This window comes from Protopterus annectens, chromosome 11.part0 (genome assembly GCF_019279795.1).
Source record: "Protopterus annectens isolate FY-2018-M chromosome 11.part0, PAN1.0, whole genome shotgun sequence".
NCBI lineage: Eukaryota > Metazoa > Chordata > Ceratodontiformes > Protopteridae > Protopterus > Protopterus annectens.
In genome coordinates this window covers 1094661772-1094684244 of record NC_056745.1, presented here as the reverse complement: position 1 = coordinate 1094684244, position 22473 = coordinate 1094661772, and the positions used below count along the sequence as shown (strand labels likewise).

General features: G+C 36.0%; 1 protein-coding gene across 1 annotated transcript in view; it reads left to right on the top strand.

The window, feature by feature from the left end:
* Positions 1-22473, top strand: part of TMTC2 (transmembrane O-mannosyltransferase targeting cadherins 2) — a 1891588-nt gene that overhangs the window by 1124108 nt on the left and 745007 nt on the right. Inside the window, exon 6 of the mRNA XM_044088436.1 lies at positions 1985-2169. Within this exon, the coding sequence (XP_043944371.1) occupies positions 1985-2169 (185 nt within the window). The remainder of the gene's footprint in view (positions 1-1984; positions 2170-22473) is intronic.

Genomic DNA, 22473 nt, shown 5'->3' with positions numbered 1-22473 from the left:
TAAATGTTTCCCAGTCTGTCTTTGATGTAGTATATCTGATGAAAATACATAAACTCTAAACACAATTGCTTGTATAATTCTACACAAAATCTGTTACTTCTAGTATGTAAAATTTCTAAACACAGTTACTGGAGAATTATGGGGATTTGTGTGACTTAAACAAATAATAACCCTACCCCACAGTTTGTGCTTCACTCCAACCACACTTCCTATTTCCATAATCTCACTCTGAGGTCACCAAAACTTGGTGAAAGACCAATCACTCACTGAAATAAAAAATAACAGTAATCATTTCTCCCCTACAGTTCAGCCTTGTACAACAAGTAATACATGGCATTCATACCTAATTACATCACTGCAATAGTTAATGCCCAATAACAATATAAGCAGAACACATCTTAAAAGAAAATGATTAAGCAAAGTAAAGCTTTATAAATTAGGTATTGACTAAGTGAAGGTAAACCTGTTCTAGAGCTTATTATTAGAATAAGAAGTTGTATTAACCAAACATGAGAAGTAAGGTCAACCTTTGGTCAAACGTTTGAACCTGAGATAGGACCCTGCAGTGTAACACCTACTGTTACTCCCATATTAGGGCATTGTTGTGCATTGCTAGCCCTGGTACTAAAAGTAATTCCTAATGAATTCCTCATGAAAGAACCTTAAAGATGAGAAAGATTAAAAAAATGGACTGATAAAGTAATTTTAGTTTGTCAAAATCATTTATAAACCTGGACATAATGAATTAGTGTCTTATTCTAATTTTAAGGGATAGGCATAGATTAAGCCTGTTTGTTAAGCCAGACTTTTGGAATCCAGACCGGAAAAAAAAATGAAAGACCTCTGAAAAAATAAAGAGCTTATCTATTTGTGGAAGAATTATCATTGCTAATTATTTACAAACAGTAATATAGGATATAGTATTAGAAGTTGTCTTAATGCTGAATCTGTATCTATTGGAAGATGGAACAGTTAATGATATCTGACTCACTGTCATGCATAGGGTCAGATATCTATATACATACATATATCAAATATATTTGTGCTGAATGCTGAGAGTTTGCAGCTGGATTGTGATAAAATAACATTCACAACCACCTTGTGCTTTGAGACACTCATTTATAAATACTAGGCCAACAGCTTCATCTGCCTTATGATGAACATTTCTACCTGCTGCTGCTTGTGTGCTGTCAATTAGTGCCATGAAGACAAACTCTTCATGAACAGTTTTCAGCAATAAATGCTCGACTGCCTCATTAACCCAACACATGTTGGTCTCTTGAGTACCTCAACCAGCAAATACTTAACTGTGTTTCAGTGTGCACTTTCTTACTTAGCAGAACAAAAGGTCTTTCTGCATCTTTCAGTGCTAGCGTGCTAGCATATTTGCGTTTTAATTTATTGGTTAACCAGGTAAATCCACTAGGCACAGCTGCCTGTTTATAGGGAGATTCTATGAGCATTGTCTGGTTAAATGATTTGCTCACAGAGTAACACATTAGAAATGGACATTGAAGGAATATAACCAATGACTACTGAAGACATTTCAATAAAACTAATAGCCACAATCCTCTGTTAAACTGCCTAGCATGTTTAAAGCATCATTTCTACTGTTTATTCAGTTTCAATATATTCATGTTGACTGCTTGGAGGACTGGTTGTAAAATGAGTTACATAGGGTTCACAGCCTTGAGAACATCATCAGATTCTAATTATTAATATGTATTAGTCATTCAGACAAACTGCTCCGCACATGGTTTACTGAGAACACACTAGGAGGAGTATTTTGTTATCATGGCTTACTTTAACTGTCATAGTGCTGACTTTGTTGTGCAGATTGACACATTTAAATTATTTCTTTGCCATAATTCCTTTGTAGTGGATATTGCTCCTTGCCATACATACCATGTACAAAGAGAGGCAGTATTTCGTGTTTTGCTGTGTGCAGTGACACCACAATATGCTTATTTTCCATTTCCTGCAGCTGCTTACTTGAACACTGGTATTATTCTCATGAATCAGGGAAAAATGGAGGAAGCCAGACGGATATTCCTAACATGTGCTGAAATCCCAGATGAAAACCTGAAGGATCCTCATGCCCATAAAAGTTCTGTCACAAGCTGTCTTTATAATCTTGGCAAACTGCTACATGAACAGGGCCAATATGAGGTAAGTTGAATGGCAAAGTAATGCAATAAACAGCAGGAGTAACAAACAGTTTTCCAAAGCACTAGTCTCATTTCTAAATGGTTTGCTAGTTGAACAATTGCTAATTACTCTCAAACATCAACCCTGAAAAAGATCTGAAGTAAAATAGTTTGAAGTCAAGAATGTTGTACGTAATTTACAATAATATATTAACAACTGAGAATAGAAGGTCTCTAACAGAGTGCATAGACTACTGTTCTGTCTGTCCATAGAGGACAATTTGTTTTATCACTTTATTTTGGGATCTCAGCATATATGATTCTCAATGGAGTCTACAAATAAATTACCAAAATGAAGTAAACAAAAATACCAAAGTGAAAAATGGCAAAAACACCCTACAACTCAAGTATGTTACTAAATCTACATAAGCAACAATAAATAGCATGGAGGAGGGCATTTAGAAACCTGCAAACAGATATAGTACAGAGAAATAAAACATTGCATGAGTACAAATGCATCACTATTCCATAAAAACCCATTGAAGTAAAGGCAGCATGCATATTGACAGTCAAGCCGACTTAAAAAAATGATTGTGGGAAAAGGGGCAGTACTGCATGCATACAAATGTCTTTCATTTCTTGGAGTTGCCCTTGTTGTGTTACTTGGAAAACAGTATACATGTTGGAGAAGCAAAATTCTACTGATATTCACATCATCTTATCTGAGTTTATTCACTTGCTAGCATTCAGGTAATGAGTTATCAGATTTATGTTTCCTGACAAACTGGACAGCATTTACCTCTAACCCTGAGTCACAGTAAAATCATACTAAAGAAATATTGAACTATGGCAGCATCTTAGGTTAAATAACATAACACCTCCGGGAATTACTTGGTCTCTTTTAGAAGTATATTAAAATAGAGATCACTTCATCATAGGTAATTTTTTAAAATTTCACACATACTGCTGCACATTTTTAGAGTATTTATTGAGCTTTTAGAATTGATTTGTCTTATGTTTACTAGTTGCACATGAAATGCTTTTTGTCACATGATTTTTCAATACAGTTATTTAGGTAATTGTGAGTGTGATAGCTGTATTTTGAATTAGTTTCATGTCACTTGTTCATTTTGAAATGAAAGTGATAAACAGTGTTTTAAGAAAGTCCATGGTAGTCATTTTTGTTTGCTGGTATTTATTTTGATTTTCTGACATATTCTGAAACCATTGCTACAGCATTGTTAGGTTTAGTGACTATTGAATTGCTCCTGCACATCTGGTGATGACACAAACCAACAGTAGGAGAGGGTAAGTCTATCTGTGTCTGAACTGAAAACTGGACTTAAGGTCCAAGAGCAATGTGAAATTGAAAGCAATAGCAATGGAGTATCTTTTTTAAAAAAGGCCATTGTGATCATGATTCCAGGCAATGGAGACAGTATATGTAACGAAAACTGTCTGATTGCCATAAAAAATGAACCAGAAAACCCCTTAGGTGATACCATTATTAGAAAGGTCAGCATGTTACCAGAGTGGGTCCCTTGTTGATAGATAACAACTTAAGAAATACACATGATCAGGGGACCAGGTTACCATGCTTTCCACCATGGGGTCTCAGGCAGAAGATTTATTGGTCCTATCTGAAGTTAGTAGGATTATCCATCATCCAGTTACAAGTATTAACCTGTGGCATTTCCTTCTACGAAAGAGTAATGTGTTGTGGCAAAGTGAAGTAATAGGATTATTAGCCAATGCTGAAGTTAAATATAGTGAGACCACTTAAAAGGTTTATAAGAAAAATGAATAAACTGTATGCACTCAAAGGTAACATTTTGTGGATGGAATTTGTGATATGTACCTCTAACTGCTGTATAAACAAAATACCACCGTTAGCCCCAAATGATGTTTTGTGGTGGTTAGGGTGTAGAAAAGGGGATCCTAATAAATGTCCCTATGTAATAACAAATAATAAGCCAAACAGGACTGCAGCTATCTGAAACATAATATCTAAAATTTCTGACCCATGGACATGTGAACATTCTGTAGATCAAACTGTGCATTATACCTTTAAGAAGTATTCTAGTCAGTGGGCATGTGCATATAAGTACTGAGCACGTACAAGCAAGACTGCCATTTTGAGTGAGCAGCCAGAGTGAGAGCATGCAAGTATGTAGTCAGTCAGTTACATAGTTTAAGTTCAGTGTTCCTGCCATCCATCCTGATGTGTTTGTATGTGATAAACTACTTAAACAAACACCCAAGTCACATCATCTTCTTAATGCACATAAGATGAGCAACATGGCGTCAGAATGAGATCCAGAGTTACAGCCATGAGGCACTCAGTTAAAGTTGGAGGAATATATAGGAGTGGATCATCCCAACTGCTCAAACAACTCACAAAACAGGACAGAAACAAATTCCAGGTACTAATACTCGCTTAAATGATTTATTTCACTTCAAATATAAAACAAAGTACTCAGAATACTCAAAACAAATTTATTTTTAAACGAAATGTTAGAAACTGCGATATACTGATAAAAATATTTGAAATAATTACAAGAACATTTGGAACAATATCTTAATCACATAACATGTTCAAAAAAGGGGAAACGACCATTCAGTGTGCTACTTTTTTATATTAACTAAAGCTATTTGAAATATCTGAAGTATGCAAAGTGTTTGCAAGTGTGTGCTGTATTACATTGCAGTTATTTCGCAAAGTACAGTTATTTCAAAGACTATTTTGCAGAGTACAGTCTTTCAAAGAGTTTATTGTGCATTTGAATATTATTATTGCAAGTACCTGGTGTGTGTGAATGTTTGTACATAATTACAAAGGCCAAGATTACATTGTGTTTTACTATAATCTGTAGGCATGGCGGAAGGATTTTGCAGAAATGCACCGCTTGTGTTTGATAACAAAATTGCAGAAAATTGGAGAGTGTTTGAACAGGAATATGCTATTTTCATACAGGATGCTTTTTCTGACAAAGACACACGTACAAAAGCATTCAGTCTGCTTAATTTAGCTTGTTCAGAGGCCATTGAAAGAGAGCATTCCTTTCTGTATGCACCGGCTGTGTTTGCAAGGGAGGGGGAAGGCTACCATATTGTCATACCAGCTGAAATGTGGGAAGACCCAGAGTGCTTAAAACATAAATGCAGAGAATTGTGTAACCCTCAAACAAATATTACAATGGAAAGGCACTTATTTTACACAAGGGATCAAAAGCCTGGTGAAACTTTTGCAGTTTATATAACTGACTTGAGAAATAAGTCTAAAACATGCAGATTTGGTGATTTGAGAGATGAGTTGATAAAAAAACAGGCTTTTGTGTGGTATTAATAATGACACAGTGAAAAATATTTTGCTTTGAGATAGTGATCTGACATTAAATAAGGCCATTGAGATTTGTCAGATATATGAGCTTACAGAAAGGCATGCAAGTATACTTACAAATGACAAAGCAAGCTTTCCAGTACCTTCCACAGCTATGTAGATAGTATGCAACATGAAGTTAAGAGATACAGGCCTAAGGGTGGGGCCACTTCAGCAAAACTCATAGCTACTTCAGTAAGGCCTAAGGTGCATGCAGCAAAGCACAGGGGTGACTCAGGAAAACCCATAGCAAACCTCATAGTCAGCTGTTGTAATTGTGGTGGTAATCATGAACCCAAATGAGAAAAGTACTTAGCTGTTGGTCAACAGTGTCATTCTTGCAATAAGTGGAATCATTTTAAAAGGTTTTGTAAATCAAAAAAGACACATTTTTTTATTAAAAGAGGGCATTCCAAGAGGTAAGTTGATCAGTTAGAAAGCCGTGACCCTACTTTTTATGTTGATGGTGTGCCTGTGCTTGGTGAAAAAGTCAATGCAGTAGATTTTTGGGCAAAGAATTACATCTTTTGTACTGTTTGGATTAATGGGAGTCTTATAGAGCTCAAAGTAGATACTGGTTCAAAGTGCAATGTTATGCCAAACAAACATTTGCTAGAGTAAAAGCTACAGACCAACTTGATTTGACTAAGTGTGCAAAGGTTGTGGCTTATGATGGTGAAGAAATTCAAACTGAAGGCTTAGTAGTGCTTTCAGGTTACTCTGCTGGGAACAGCTATGACTTGCAGTTTTACAGTCAAGAGACATATTGAAAATGGGACTCTTTTCATTTACTAAAGAAGTCCAACATGTAAGCCTGAATGACAACAGCTCAAATTTCACCCGAACTATTTTTTTCTGAGTATGCTAATATTTTCGCAGAAAAACTAGGCAAACTACCTGTTGTGTACTCTTTGAAGTTAGACCCAGAGGTCAGCCCAGTTATCAGACCAGCATGGAAAGTTCCAGTAGCTATGCAGAACAGAGTCAAAGCCGAGCTAGACAAAATGGTGCAGCTATGAGGAGGTTGCTTGGATGTCTGTTTTGGGGGGCTCTGTTGCTTTTGCAGATTTTTATTTAGAGCCTCCTGGTATGTTTGTGTGTATTTACGTGTGATTTTTGCCGGTGCTGGTTTAATAGGTCTTTGTGAGACTGGTGGTGTGATGCCAGTATTTCCCTTCTCCTCTTGACTGTGTGATCCAGTCTTGGGTTGAGAGAGCTTAGCCTCCAGTTTGGCTGTATAATTGCATCTCTTGCATGTATTAGTGTTTGGTGGTAGGAGGAGTGGGTTGTCTGTGTACATGAGGCAGTTGTAACATTGCCTCAAAATGCCCAGATTCACCAGTTGGACTGGAGAGTACACCTGAAACTGCCCTTTGGACATGCCTGGATAGGTACAGTAAACTGTTTTACTGAATGGCTGGTAAGGTCGAATAGAGAGCCTTGTCCTTCTGTAGTGCTAGGGTTTATAAGTGCTTGCTATGAGTTTTGAGAAAGTGCTGGGCTGAGAAATGAATGGCTTGAGTGCTTAAGTTTAAGTTTGTCTAGTTCCAAGGGAAAAATTGAAGATGAGACTTTGTGGAGCCGGGAGTAGTTGTACCCTAGCTAACCAGCGCTGCCCAGTGTGCAAAACCAGGCAAATGTGATTTTTATAGCAGGGAAATGAAAGAGATAGAAATTAGCCCAAAATGGCCAGTAAATTACTACTTTCTGGGCTGAAACCATTCCTCCAGGGACAGATAGGCTGCTCAAAGCTCCCATCTCTCACTGGTGAACAGAGAAACTTCCTTCTATCTAAGTAAGGTATGGGCAAACACAGAGATTTGTAACACAGCCCTGAATTCCGCACTGACCTGAAAACTGGACTATACTAGCTTAGAAAACGGGAAACAAGTATACACACATATATATATATATATATATATATATATATATATATATATATATATGTATATATATATATATATTTTAAGAACATAAAGCAGATACAATCAAAAAACAGTTTAAATGTGCATAAAAATGATGCTTATTTTTATATATCTCAGTTCAGAGTTGTAGTCAATGCCCCTTGTAATAAAGTAGGAAGAAACACAAAAACAGTAAAAACAGATGAATAAAGTGCATTTTTATATATATATATATATATATATATATATATATATATATATATATATATATATATAAATAAAAAACAATAGAAAACAAACAATCCAATTTAAACAAGTTACCCAATTAACCAGAAAAAAACTCAAAACTGAGCCCTGTTCCAGCAGTCTTCAATCGGACAAGTTCTAATTGCACACTCCCACTACAAGGGTGCCGGGAACCTTCTTCAAAAAAGATGGTCTGGATCAGTGCTCAGGTTATACAGACAAAGCTAGATTCAGCAGGCCTGAATCTGGTCCTATGCTACAGCAACAAGGCGCACCAGTTTCAGAAAGAAACAGTTCGAATAAGCAGGCACAATAAGCCTGTGACCAGAAATTCCCAGCTCAGAAGGGCAGAATCCAGCCTCTCCTCCCACAAGAGTGCAGACCACAAACCTTCTTAATGTAGAATAACTGGCCTGAAGCCCAAGTGTTTAAACCAGAACTAATACACTTTTAGAGTAGCAGACACTGAGCTTTCAATCAGCAGTTTTCACTTAGAAGGATGTAAGCTACCTGTCCTACCATGACAGTGCAGACCACAAACCTTCTTAATGTAAAACAACTGGTTGAAGCCCAAGTGCTTAAACCAAAAGACTTAGAATAACAGTTACAATTTAATCAGGCTACTACCAAGCAGCAATAAGTGCAGTAGAATAAATAAAACTGAGTACTTTTAAGAAGAGGCAAAATCAAAATAAAGTAGGAGGAAACACAAATGCAGTAAAAGCAGATGATTTTTTTTTTGTTAGTAAAGTGCAAGGAGAGAGGAAGGAAGAACTTCAGTGGGTTGGCCTTCTCAAATCTTCTATCTGTATTATGTAGAGTGAACACTAGAATATGATCTCACTGTATTCGGTTAAGTGATCAAATGAGATGGACTCAGGAGGAGTGTTCAAATACAGACTTACAGGAGGGGCAGGCAATTCCAGAGCCACCAACACTAACACCAAAACAAGAACAGGGAGAGTGGGTGGGGTCAAACAAGAAGAAGAATAAGTACAGTTGTACAGACTACAGAGATAGTAAACGAAAATGCAGACAAAAAAGTGAGAATGAACACTTATCTTTTCTCAGTATATCACAGCTGGCAGTAGGTCAATCTCTTTGCAGCAGCCTGAGCAACAGGTATATCTCATTTAAAACTTAGGACAGAAACCAAACAATACAGATGCAGGAATACTTTGGCCGGATGAAACTAGTTCTGAAAACTTACTACCACCAAGAAAACAGACAAGGCCTCCAGACAAAGGATTTCACTACAACTGAGGTCAACACTAAGAGATGTACAGCTATAACAGACAAGAAGAAGAATAAGTGCAGTTGTACAGATTACAGAGATATTAAATCAAATGAGCAACAAGTATATTATGAGTAGTCCTGAATACCCTCAGTCAAAAGGCTTGGCTGAACATGCAGTTCAAAGTGCAAAACAGCTGTTAGAGAAATCAAGCTGTGACAATACCAATGTTTTTCTAAACTTGTTAAATCTCAGAAACATTCCTCATGATAATCATATTGGTTCACATGCACAGAGACTTATGTCGAGACAAACCAGAACCACATTACCAATCAGCAGTAATTTATTGGTTCCGTGTGCTAAAAACAACAAAGCAGTGAAAGCCCAACTGTTGAAGAAGCATTTGTCCCAGAAATCTTACTATGATAAAAACAGCAAACTGCACAGTTCATTGAAAAAAGGGAAGATAGTAAGGATGCAGGTGTGAAAAGGTTTTGATCGCATCAGATTTGTGAAAAGTTTGTGTCAAGAGCCAAGACTGTACCTTGTGGAATCACAAAGAATGGAATTCAGATGAAATTGGAAACATTTGTCACCAGTGTCTGAACCAGTGTGTTACAGTATCTTGCCTGTGACAAAAACTCAGAGTTAGTTCTCAGAGTGACTTGCCCAATGTTCCTGTTCCAGAGAACATTCCATCAGCGATCCCTGTTCCTGAAAAAATCCCTGAGAGTCCCCAAGCAGTACATTCCCCAGCGACTGTCCCTGTTGCTAAGCCCAGTCCTAACTATTATGTTATGAGATAAGGTCATATCTCAAAACCTAGTTCCAGATACACGGCAACCTGGACATGACTGTTGTTTTCTTTATTTGTGTCTGTATAATTGCATGCCTATTGAAATGTCTTTGCTTATGTTAGACAGCTCAGTAAAGAGGGAGGATGTAGCTCAGAGTGTGTGGTATACCTTTAAGAAGTAGTCCAGTCAGTGGGCATGTGCATATAAGTACTGAGCATGTGCAAGCAAGACTGCCATTTTGAGTGAGCAGCCAGAGTGAGAACATGCATGTATATAGTCAGTCAATTAGTTTACTTAAGTTAAATGTTCCTGCAATCCATCCTTATGTGTTTGTATGCAATAAACTACTTAAACGCTCACCCAGGCCTCATCATCTTTGTAATGCACATAAGATGAGCGACTCATTCCAAAGGGTTAGAAGTCTAGACTCATCCTTGTGATGTCAAAACCCTGTGTAAGCCTGTTTTTTTAAAACAATAAATGTCTGAAAAATATGATATACAAGAAAACAGAACATGCAAAAGAAGAGATTAGTAGCCAATGGCAAATTTGTGATGTAAGAATCCTGTGTGACCCTATTGATAAAAATCAGTTTAATAAACTGAATTAAGACCACTTAAACCACTGCTTTTGTAAAGTCCACATAAAATACTAGTTGATTAATGCCAGTAAAATAAACAAGTTCTGTCTGTTTCCTAGGGTGGTCCCCATTGTAAGAAGATTATCATCTTCAGAACATTTCAAACTGTTCAGGTAAAACATGTAAGAATTGTTGTGGAAATTAAGCTTGTTCTTTTAGTGATGCAGTATTCCAGTCTCTCAGCCTATATTCTTCATTAATTCAGATGCCATATCCTTTGGCTGGTTTGAACTGTAAACTCAATGCCTTTGATAGTTCCATCATTTACATTTAAGAATACTATCAGGAGATGTACTCATTCATCCCAAGTTTGTGGCAGTCATCAAAACAGATCTACCACTCAAGTTCTTTCTTTTTAAGGTAGGCATTTATGTTAGTCTGGGTTTAATTTCTGTAAGTGTTTTGGGCTTCTAATACTATGACGGGAATGAACACCATTCCTAAGTCAAAGTATAATTAAAGTTCATGAAATTAGTGTTGTTTCAGTCTTTGATGTTAGCCAAAAGTGCTCTTCACAACACCTGCAATGTGCCCAGAGCTGACACCTTCTGCAATTCCTAAAGAGTTACATGTATCGGTAGCATATCTAAGTATGTATGTAAATTCTTTTTTATGAGACCCACTACTCCTGCTGCTATTGAAACTGTCTGGGTATCCTTCTTCCAAATTGCCCTTATTTCTGCCTGTAAATCCTGGTATTTTCTGACTTTGTACATAAGTCACTATAATTACTGGGTGTAGCAACTCTGTATGTAAGTCACTATAATTATTGGGTGTAGTAATTTCACTGATCAGTCCTACTTTTGTCTTCATTTCATGGACTGCTATATCTGTTTATCTCACATTTACTTTTTGAACTGCTGGTAGTGGATGATCCCATGTGATATAAACTTTGTCATTTTTTGTAATGCTTTGTGGCACATGTTTCCAATGCTTTATTGGCTATCTCAGCATTGTAATGTTTGCATAATCCTCACTGCAACATCCTTGCCACATTATTATGCCTTTCAGTATACAGGCCCTCTGCCATTAGTGTATCACACCCAGCAACAAGATATGCAACTGTTTCCATTTCTGTTTTACAAAACCTGCATTTGTCTGTTTCTTTAACACGTTCAATGGACTTTGTAAATCAAAGTATACATAATCCACTATCCTGGGCTGCCAATATTAACCTTTCACCTTTTCATTTAAATTCACATATACTTAACCATTCATACCTCAGACTGTGATCAACATGAGGTTGTACCAGAAGTTTTCTGTACTTGTAACTATATTTATGCCTTTTTTACATTTCCTGCTTTCACAACTGATCCTTCACCTTATGTTCTTTCTCTTGTTTTTATGGCACATTCATTTGCTGCCTGATTTTATCTACTTCTGGTTTGATTTCCATTCCTGCTTGACACATATACTCCTACTAAACTAAACAAAGCAGGGAATTCATCTTAGACTTGTTTTCCTCATGTTTTAAAACTTTTGCTATGTTTGAAACTTATGAGGTCAGCAGATATGAATGTAGTCCTCCAATTGCCGATCTCTAGATGTAATCAATTTCAAGGAGGTCCATACCTCCTTCAGAATGAGGAATATGTAATCTTGGTATACACTGATTTTTATAAATCATTTGATAAACATGAAGCAGTTTTCCTGTTTTCCTATCCAACTGATCCAGTACCTTTTGGGGCCAGTCAGTCACCCCAAAACTGTAAATTAGAACAGGAAGAACAAATTGGTGTATAGTTTGGACTTTGTTCCTAGATCTCATGTTTTTTTTCAGTATTAATTTTAGTCTTCTAAGATACTCCTTTCTAGGTTTTATTTGCATTTGTTCATATTTTATTGAAGATCCTTCATCAATTCCCAAATATTTATATACACCCTCCTGTTCAAGTTCCTTTGTATCACATTCCTGTCCCAGACTAATGTTTTCTTGGTGCTGGTTGCTTTTGTACATTTATTAAGACCGAATGACAATCTTATTTCATCTGAGGAGGTTTTGACGACTTGCAGTTGTGCTTTCAATTCCTCATCTAATAAACTGTACAGTTTTAGATAATCCACAAAAAGAAGATTAGATGTCTTTACACTTTGTTGTTTTCTGGCAACCAGATTGTAACCATGATCTAATCTGTTAAGTAGCTTAGTAGGTTAAGGGCAAAACAAAAGAGTAGCAGTGACAAAGAGTCACCCTGGTATATCCCCCTTTGAATTTTTATCACTGGGATAATAATCTATCTTTTATCATGGCTTAGCTGAAGAGTGTTTTTCCACTGTTTCGTGGTCACTGTAGTGTAATCAATCAATGTAGGGTGTATCTTATACAGCTGTAAGCACTTCTTTATCCATGAATGTGGGATGCTGTCAAATGCTTTTTTGTAGACTATGCATGCTATACTTAGATTATTCCCCTTTTTACAGTTGTCCATTATGACTTTAAGAATAAATGACTCTTTGCCCCATTTGACTTTATTTTATTACCCTTTTGTTCTATTGCTATAACTGAGTTTTCTACTAAGTGATGGTATATCAGTGTCAATTCCAGTGTATAGATTATACATTGTTGGAAGGCAAGTTATTGGTCTATAGTTTTTAGGATAGCTTGTAGGTTCACTCATAAGGAGGAGTATATTTTTTTTCTGGTTGTTAATCAGGTTGGTGTTAGTTTGGGTGCGCATATAAGTAGTTTTTACTTGGGGCTAAATCTTCCTGTAAAGATGTTAATACTTTTAGCCAGAAGTTAAGTACTGCATCTAGGCCTGGAGTTTTCCACGTACAAGCTTTTATTAATTTTGTTTGTTTTTCTGGCTGTTACTTCATCCGATTTTATGTCCTGTACATTTGAACTTCTTACTGTTTCTTTCACTTCTTCTGTCCATTCAACATCTTTGTTATGTTCCACAGGGTCTTCATAGATATTTCTCCAAAGTGTGTCCATTTCTTCTTTTATTCTGTGGTATTTTTATTCCTTTTGCATTGTTTCCCAGTTATCTTCCAAAAAATGTTTGGGTCATCAATTAATTGCCTATTTTGTACTATTCCTTTATATTTATTCTCATATCTTCTAAGTTTTTCTGCCCGTGCTGATATCTTTAGTTTTTTATTTGCGATAGTATATGTCATATCCTGGTCTGTTCTGGAAATGCATGTTGCTTTTATCATGTCTAGCTTTCTAAGTAGTTTTGTTGAACTGTTTCCTCTTCTATAATCTTCTAACAGTGACACTTCCTGTCTTAATTGCTTTAGAGTTTTCACTATTTGATACTTCCATGATGGCATTTGATTTCTTCCCTTCGTTTCCCTTATTACAGTATGTTTTTCTGGTAAGAATTCATCTGTTATTAATTGAGGTGCACAGTAATATATCCTATTTACTTCTGTTATATCACGTGAATGACATGCTATAGGTGGATTGGACACTCTAAATTGGCCCTAGGTGTGAGTGCGTGTGTGTGTGTGCCTTCTGTGGAAGGTTGGACATCGGGCTGGCAACTCGACACAGTAAAACTCCACTCCACTACCAGTCATGGGCGGACAGGTGATCCGCTGTGGTGACTCCTAATCGGGAAAAGCCAAAAGAAGAAGAAGTCTTGATTACTTGGTTCATTTTATCAGACTACGAACATTTTGGGTCTTATTGACTTTCTGTAATCCATTTCCTACATTGATCTTAATATGTCTATCCATCAGTATTAAATCAAACAACTCTACCCTTAGATCATTTTCTTGTAAACTGAGGGTATATTCTTTGTTCTCGTTTCCTGTGGGCATTCTACAGAAAGTTCCAGAACATTTTCCTATGACATATTTTATGTCATCCATTGCTGTTCCATATGGGAACTCACTGGCCTATCACACCAAAATGCTGACAGTGTCAGACTTGCCACCATTTCCTGCTCCTTCCCTTTCTGTGCAACTCCAACTGAAATTTTGTACTGGTTTCCTAACAAAGGCTCCAAAATATTTTCCTATGGCAACTGATCTGATGCTTCCTCTTCCACTGGTTTCTCCTTAATTTGATTAGTCATTGTTCAGTCATACTATGATGTTACAAAAGTTGGATTTTCTACACTAAATCCTTAACTTGCAGGTAATCCATAACTTCAGTTTCTATTTCTTTAACTTCTCCTTTACTAATTATCTTTGCTACTTCTCTCTTTGTTTTCTTATTTTTTTTTTGTATCGTAAAGTTTTCATATCTAGATGCCTCATTGTTCTATCATGCTGTGATATAGCCTGTGTTAGACTTTCTATACTAATTCCTTCACTTTGTAAGTATTCCATGACTTCAGCTTCTATTTGTTTTACTTCTACGTTACTAATTTTCTGTTCCCAATTAGTGATCTTATTTTTGTATTGTGAAATTTTCCATATCTGGGTGACTTTACCTATATTTCTCTTCAAATATCTTTGGAGCTGCTTTTTTATATTGATTAGTTTGGACTTTTTCTTTTGCATAAATATTGCACCATATCAGATCCCTCTTTCTTTATCATGCCCATTGTTTCCTTGTTATACTGTTCAAAAATCTCTAGATTTTGTCCTTTATATTTTTGCACTTCCTCAGTTGCTTCTTTTTCCAAATGGCTCAACTTTTCTTAGGCCGTATAATGTTTTTCATGAATGTGTTGTATTAATGATCACAAATTTACATTTGAGACTTTTGACAGCTTTTCTTCTGCAAATATTTTTGTTCTTCCAATTTCTCTCATAATTATTTTGTATATCTTCTATGCAGAAATTCTGGGCTTCTTGCATAATAGTAACAGTACATAATTTCTTTCTTACCCTCAATAGTGCACTCCATCATCTTTATTTCTCTTTTTTGGCCTCTCAGTTTTTGTGGTTTTGTGGATTGCTACTTCCTTCTACAACAGGGGGGCATCTACTACATACTTCTACAATGAGGGCATCAGTTACTTCCTTCTACAAAAGGGGGGCCATCTACAATGTAGGGGCATCTTTTACTTCCTTCTACAATGGTGGGCATACTACTACTTCCTTCTAAAACAGGGTCCATCTACTACTTCTTTCCACAAAAGGGGGCATCTCCTACTTCCTTATTTATGTTACCTATATGACTGTGCCTAATATGTGGACAATAAACTCAGCAAAGCTTATTTACTTACATTTGTTAAATAGGATTATTTGTCTATAAAGTTCCTATTTTCAGTGGTGTCACGGAGAAAATGTTCCACAGATGTTAAAGTATATAAAGTCAATAGAGTCAACACACATCAAAAACACTTTTGAGATGGGATGCACAAATGCAGTGTGAGCTGAGACAATAATAACACCTTATTGTAAATACACAGTAAATTCTAGTTTGATAGAACATTGGCTGCAAAGGCTGTTTGAGAACATGCACATAATGTGGTAATCTGTAAATGTGACACTGACAAAGTCATCAGATTTATTTATCATTCAGAAAGCATAACAAAATAGTGTCATGATTTCAGGCAAAACAAGACTATGCATTTTTGTGTAAAAGCAATGCTCTTTCTTTCTTTTCTGGTTTTCTGGCATAATAATTTCTTTCTTTTTATTTATACTTCTTTAAAATTCAAAATGTTTCTGTTATTTTACCTTTGAATCTGGGAGTTTCAGTATGTCTTGTAAGTAACTCATTCAGTAACATTTCCTGAATATTTTATGAGAGTATTTCAAACCATTTTGCTGAAGATACAGCTGCTTATATACAGTAACTGAAAATGAAGAAAACATTCAGTAATAGGGGCACAACCTTCATAAATACTGCATTACTATTAAAGAGGTTAAAATAATTCTCATAGTGGATGTAATACATGGAACATGACTGAATAACATCACAGACGTGATGCAATGAGAACAGTTAACAGTCTTTAAAGATGATACTGGCATGACCGGGTCAAGAGACATAATGATTGCTTGCCTAACTATGAGGAAGTACATTAATGCTCATAAAAATTGGATATATAAAGAGATTGAGACTATCTGTTGACAGTGAATTAATCACATTGCAGGCTTCTCTGTAACCCAGACATTCTTAAAATCATGAGTAAAAGCAACAAAGAGTCATTAAATTCTATGGGCAGAAAATCCTTCAAACCCCTGTGGAATAATACACTTTGTGGTCATTACAGGTCTGAGAAAACTAGTTTTCCTGACCTTGACAATAGCCAGAGAATAAATACCATCCCTAACATCACAGATAGCATTTTATATCAAACTGAGCAACACGTTCCATGGATTTCCTCCAGTAGATGTACTGTATTGTGTATAGTGAGGTAAAATTTTGGAAAATTGAATCTTCTGTGTTGTAAAAATCAGTAAAATAAGTTTGCAAACGGGGAAGGAATGAGGTGCTGTGGATGGAGGTCTTTAATAAGACCTAGCCATGGGATCATTCCTGATACCATATGAGGGCAGGCCACAGGCAGCTAGCACTGAAACAGCAATCTTGTTTTAGGTGCCCTGAAATGGGAAAGGAGAGAACATTTTTGATAAGGATCAGTGCAGCCATTTGGAAACTAGTTACTAGCAGATGGTGTGGTTCACAGTCTTCTTAATGACAAAGCAGAGCCAATCAAAAATGAGGATTCTGGACTTCGGGACGATGGTATTTGACAGGCTGGAACATTACTTCATAAATGCTGTAGTTGACATAAAGCTGGTATCACAGAACAGTTAAAGTAAAACAAAACTGTCATTCTAGAAGTTAATCGAAAAACAATAAAATCCTTTTAGTATCTCAAATTCAGTTAAGTCTATTCCTAATTAAGGAATGGACTTAACTGAATTAAATCTACAAATGTCAGATTTAACTGAATGAAATCTTCAGATGTCACTATTGAGCACTATGTGTTTTAAAGTAATGTGATCTAATACAATCAAACTTTCCTTATATAAATTTTTCCTTTTAATCTTAAAATCATCTCTTCTATGGCTCTGAACGTCTTATAGTATGACTGTTTTTAAAGTAAGATCTTCTTGTCATACAGAATTAAATTGCACTTCAATAACACAAGTCTTTTTCTTGATGATATGTTCACTGTGTTCCTTCAGCATAATGCAACGTAGTATGGCTGTCTCCTCAAGTTTGTACTTTAACTTTTGGCCTTCTCATAACATATGCATTTTATGCTATTATTTCTCTGTATCTTACATTTTCCTGTCACTTTCAGTTGTATTCCTGTCATACAGTAATATTATTCATGTTTTCATTTTCACCCATTTGTATAATCTTACATGGTGAGTCTGGCAATGGTCCACGTGGATCAGTGCTCTAACCTGTATGGCAAAGACTGAATAAAATAAAACAAAGTAAAATAAAAAAATAAACCAACTGGCAGAGGCACCTTAAATTGTAAACAAAACAAGATGTGTTAGAAGCATAACACTCAATTGCATCATATCTAATGCACTTAATAAGCTAAAATGTTTTAACCACTCAAACAGAACAGTTACCACATGAGAAAAAACACTCCTGTGGCTAATCATTTTAATGTGAACCCTAGAATTTTTTGTTAGCTCAGATGAGAATACCAAACAGTTTGAAAAATATTGGATTATGGCTACTGACAGATCTGCAACAGACTGTGTGAATATTCTGATAATGTGAACCCTAATTAAACAGACAAATGAAATTAAAATGATAGGCAGGAACAGCGTTTCTCTTCAGAGCTGAATAGAGATGTTAAAGAGATTGACAACTAACAGAAAAATGGTGAGGATACACTATTAAAATGCATTAAAAATCATGTTGCAGCATGTTTGGGTAATCACAACAGGAGTAAGATGTTTCTGTGGAAACACAAAAGTTCCCGGAATTGTGAGACTGAAGTGATGAGTGGGTTTGTGACCTAGTTAGCGTCATGACTGCATGGGCAAAAGGGACTAGAATTTAAATAGCTTTAACAGCAGTGACAGCTTGCCTTGAAAATATGGCCATTTAAACAGATAATGAAGAAACTAGTTGAGGTAGAAGTAATATCCAGACAATAGAGGAACTAGGAAGTATGTTCAACAAAAAGAAGAATTTATCCTGCTCTCAGTTGTAAGTAAGGCTATTATTTCAGTAACCAGATGTTTTACCAAAAGCAATGAAAACATGTCAGAATTAAAAAAGGTGACTTTTATTTTAATATTATTGTCTGATCTAAACTTCTTTTTGTCTCATTTACAAGTATGATATGAGACAGCAACACCTATTGTTTTGTAATAAATATCTCGGGTATTAAATTAAAACAAATCTTTCTGTTCTTATTCATGGACCTCATTTTTTTCCAGACGGTGCTTTCTTAGCTATATAATATCAAAGCTGAATGCTTTAGATTGACAAGAAAACTTAATCAGCTATGAGTATTTTAATAATAGTATTGATAAAGATCTCCCTGTAAGTAATTATTTTCCAGAATTAGTTGTTCACTTTCTTTCTGTGTAAGAATTTCAGATTTGGTTACAATTATGCCTTAGTGCTACACCTAGATACAAGTAATATTGTTAATAACTGTTCTTCCCACTTTTAACATTGTTATTAAAAGGGTTTCATAAATCATAACATGTAATACTGAACTTTTATATAATAAATAACTGACAAAAGAAGAACTGACAGATTTCAAATGTTTTAGTCAATATGTCAGGCTAGTAGTTAAGCCTGCAGGGAAAAGGATGTTGTTTATGTATGATTTTCAAGACCTTAAATATATATGGACTACTTTACTGATGAGCTGACTTATAAGAAAACACGCTTTTGTAAATATCTTGATTATTATACTCATTTAAAATTTGCATAAAGGTATATTATGACCTCTTAAATGAGCAAGATGTAAGCCATAAATGATCTGTCTTAAATAGTGAAAATTCCTAACTTTTACTGCATTCCAAAAGTGCATAAAAGCCTGTATAAAACTCTAGGATGCCCCATAGTCTGAGGGTGTCAGGGATATCTGGAAAACATGGGACATCATGATAAATACATATCCTTTGAAATTAGTAACACAACTGGATTCTAACATAAGAGATTCCAGTCAAATGTTGGACATGATTGATGAGGTTGTTTGGAATCATAACATGTTTTGGTGCAGCATAAATGCATATAGTTTAGATATGATCACAATTTTGAAGTGTTAGATTATTTTGGATGATAGCCTCATATGGAATTATTTGAAGCTGTAGGGCTGATAGTAGTTATACTAAGTGTGTCTCCAGGTAGCGCATGGAAACAGTGTGGCTACTAAGTGCCTGATTTTTGTTACCTGCACTACAGTTAGAAGGCCTTGTCCTATTTATATGACAGCATGTGTAACTGTGTCTTAAACTTGTAGTGACCAATCTGACTCGAAGAGAGCAGTGGCTGGAGTTTCCATTCAGAACAGTGTATGCTTGTGCTTTCAGTACCTGCAATTTAGAGCAGACTACAGCAAGCATAGTATCACTTTGGAACTGATGACATCTCAGCTTTTGGAGCTTGGGTGGTTCTTTTTATCTCTCTCCACTACTTTGTCATGTAAGTAGTGGTGTTTTACCAGTACAAATGGTAGTTCATCCACATCTGTCTTTGCTACTTGCATTCTGTCACCTCTAACCTTTCTCATTCTGTTCTACCCATGCGACAGTCTTTTGGAATGGCTTTACTCTGACCTTTCTGTAATAACTATGAGATGGATAGTGCTACTTCTGCTGTTACATTATGCGGCTGCACAACATATTGGCTTTGTAACTTTTCTTTGGTGATGTATTTACACTTTATTATCTAAAAGAGCTACCCCAGTACACCTCTGAAATGCCACTGGTTAATGATCCTCATCAGGAGTTTGGCCTCTCTTCCTCTCAATGCTCATTAGTCTCATGGCAACGTACTTTATCAGAGATGAAATCTACAACAAGTGATGGAGTGTTAGGGCCATTGTCCACTGCCAGGGAAATGTGGGAGACTTTCCTTATCGTACTGCCTGACTGTTCTCTTTACTTTTACTTGACCTGTAACGGCAACTGTTGTAGATCAAATATGGTGCGTTTACTGCCATCCACCAGTGTATCCTGTTAGTGTTAACAATAATGTGTTCAGCTGTGCTACATTATTTCCTTTTTTTACTGCAACTGCTAGGGAAGTCCTAGAGTGGGAAAACCCATATCCACTCCTCAGTCCCTCCCTACGGTAGGAGAACAGATGTTTATTTTATAAAAACCCATATCCGCTCCACAGTCCCTCCTACGGTAGGAGAACAGATGTTTATTTTATAAAAACCCATATCCACTCCACAGTCCCTCCCTACGGTAGGAGAACAGATGTTTATTTTATAAAAACCCATATCCACTCCTCAGTCCCTCCCTACGGTAGGAGAACAGATGTTTATTTTATAAAAACCCATATCCGCTCCTCAGTCCCTCCCTACGGTAGGAGAACAGATGTTTATTTTATAAAACCCCATATCCGCTCCTCAGTCCCTCCCTATGGTAGGAGAACAGATGTTTATTTTATAAAAACCCATATCCGCTCCTCAGTCCCTCCCTACGGTAGGAGAACAGATGTTTATTTTATAAAAACCCATATCCGCTCCTCAGTCCCTCCCTACGGTAGGAGAACAGATGTTTATTTTATAAAAACCCATATCCGCTCCTCAGTCCCTCCCTACGGTAGGAGAACAGATGTTTATTTTATAAAAACCCATATCCGCTCCACAGTCCCTCCCTATGGTAGGAGAACAGATGTTTATTTTATAAATTCCATCTCTACCACTCCTCTGTACCTGGAGATGTCAAATATTAATCATCCACATTATAGTAAGAGTGTCATCTGTTGCTCCATTGGGTCATTTTACTTCACAATTCATGTTTGCCTCTGTACTTATCCTATGCCACAGTACTCCCATGAGTCTGAACTTTCTTATGTAAACTAGATATTCACATGAGCATGTTACTTGTACATTGTGCATCATTTTTTTGTGAATCCAAAGTATGCATTCTTCACACTTTCAGAATTTTCTATCAAGCACTGTCCTTGGTAGTGTTTATATTCTGTGTCCTGCATTGACATCCATTGATTGTACTTACTGTTTATTTACTTTTCTAATTGATTGACACACATCTCCAAGCACATATTTTGTTTATTTACTGATGTAGACATACAAAACCAAGGCATGCTGATGATAAAGAAAACACCTTTATCCATAACAGTACAATAAATTAATCTGCTTTTGACGCATAAAAGTATCGACACTTGCTACTTTCTTTTGATAATAATGAATAGAATAATGTATGCAAAGCTGATGTCACCAATTCACTCTTTTATAAGCCATGACTTATGGAAATATTTATAAGAATATCTCTTAATGCCTCATAGTTTGAGTCTGTTTCTACCATTATTTACTTTCTTTTTCCTCCATTTTGTATTTTTCTCTTTCTACTTTGCCAGATCTCATTAATAGTTCTGAGCATTTCTTATTCTAATTCATGTACATAAGTTCTTAGATTCATATAGTCTTATATTTTAGCTCCAAGGGCCATTGAAAAACAGACTCCTTCAATTTACCAACAAATTTGCTTTTTGTCCCTAAATGTCTAACTGTGTCTTAAACTTATAGTGACCCATCTGACTGTTTTTTATAGGTATGTTTTTTTATTATTATCCTCAATTATTGTTCTGTTTTTGTAGTAAGTATTAATCTGATGCTGCATAATCTGTATTTTATTGTTCAAAACTTTGTAATTTCAATCCATTGTACTGTTCTGATTTAATTGTTCTTCTGATGTCATTCAGCATTTGGTCATGATTAAAATGACTATCAGATTAAGTCATTTGCTTGGTACATTTGAAATTTTGGGTCCTACTAGAATGAGTCCCGAAATGCCAAGACTGAATGGTCAAAAGAATGGACTAAGGTATATTAAGTCTGAGATGCCATTTCTTGGGATATTCCCTTTTCTCCAAGGTATAGCAATCTCAGAGTTGATATATATAAGTTCACGGGGGTGCAGGAGGGGCTTGCTCCTTATGCAAAAAGAAGTTTTAACTCATTCAAGCCTAAAAACACCTTTTTTGTACATTTCCAGTTCACACGCATAGCTTCTTATAGCGTCCAGACCTTTTTTTGGGTCTGGCTTCTTTGACCTAGCAACATACAAGTCAGTAATAGACAATGTTAT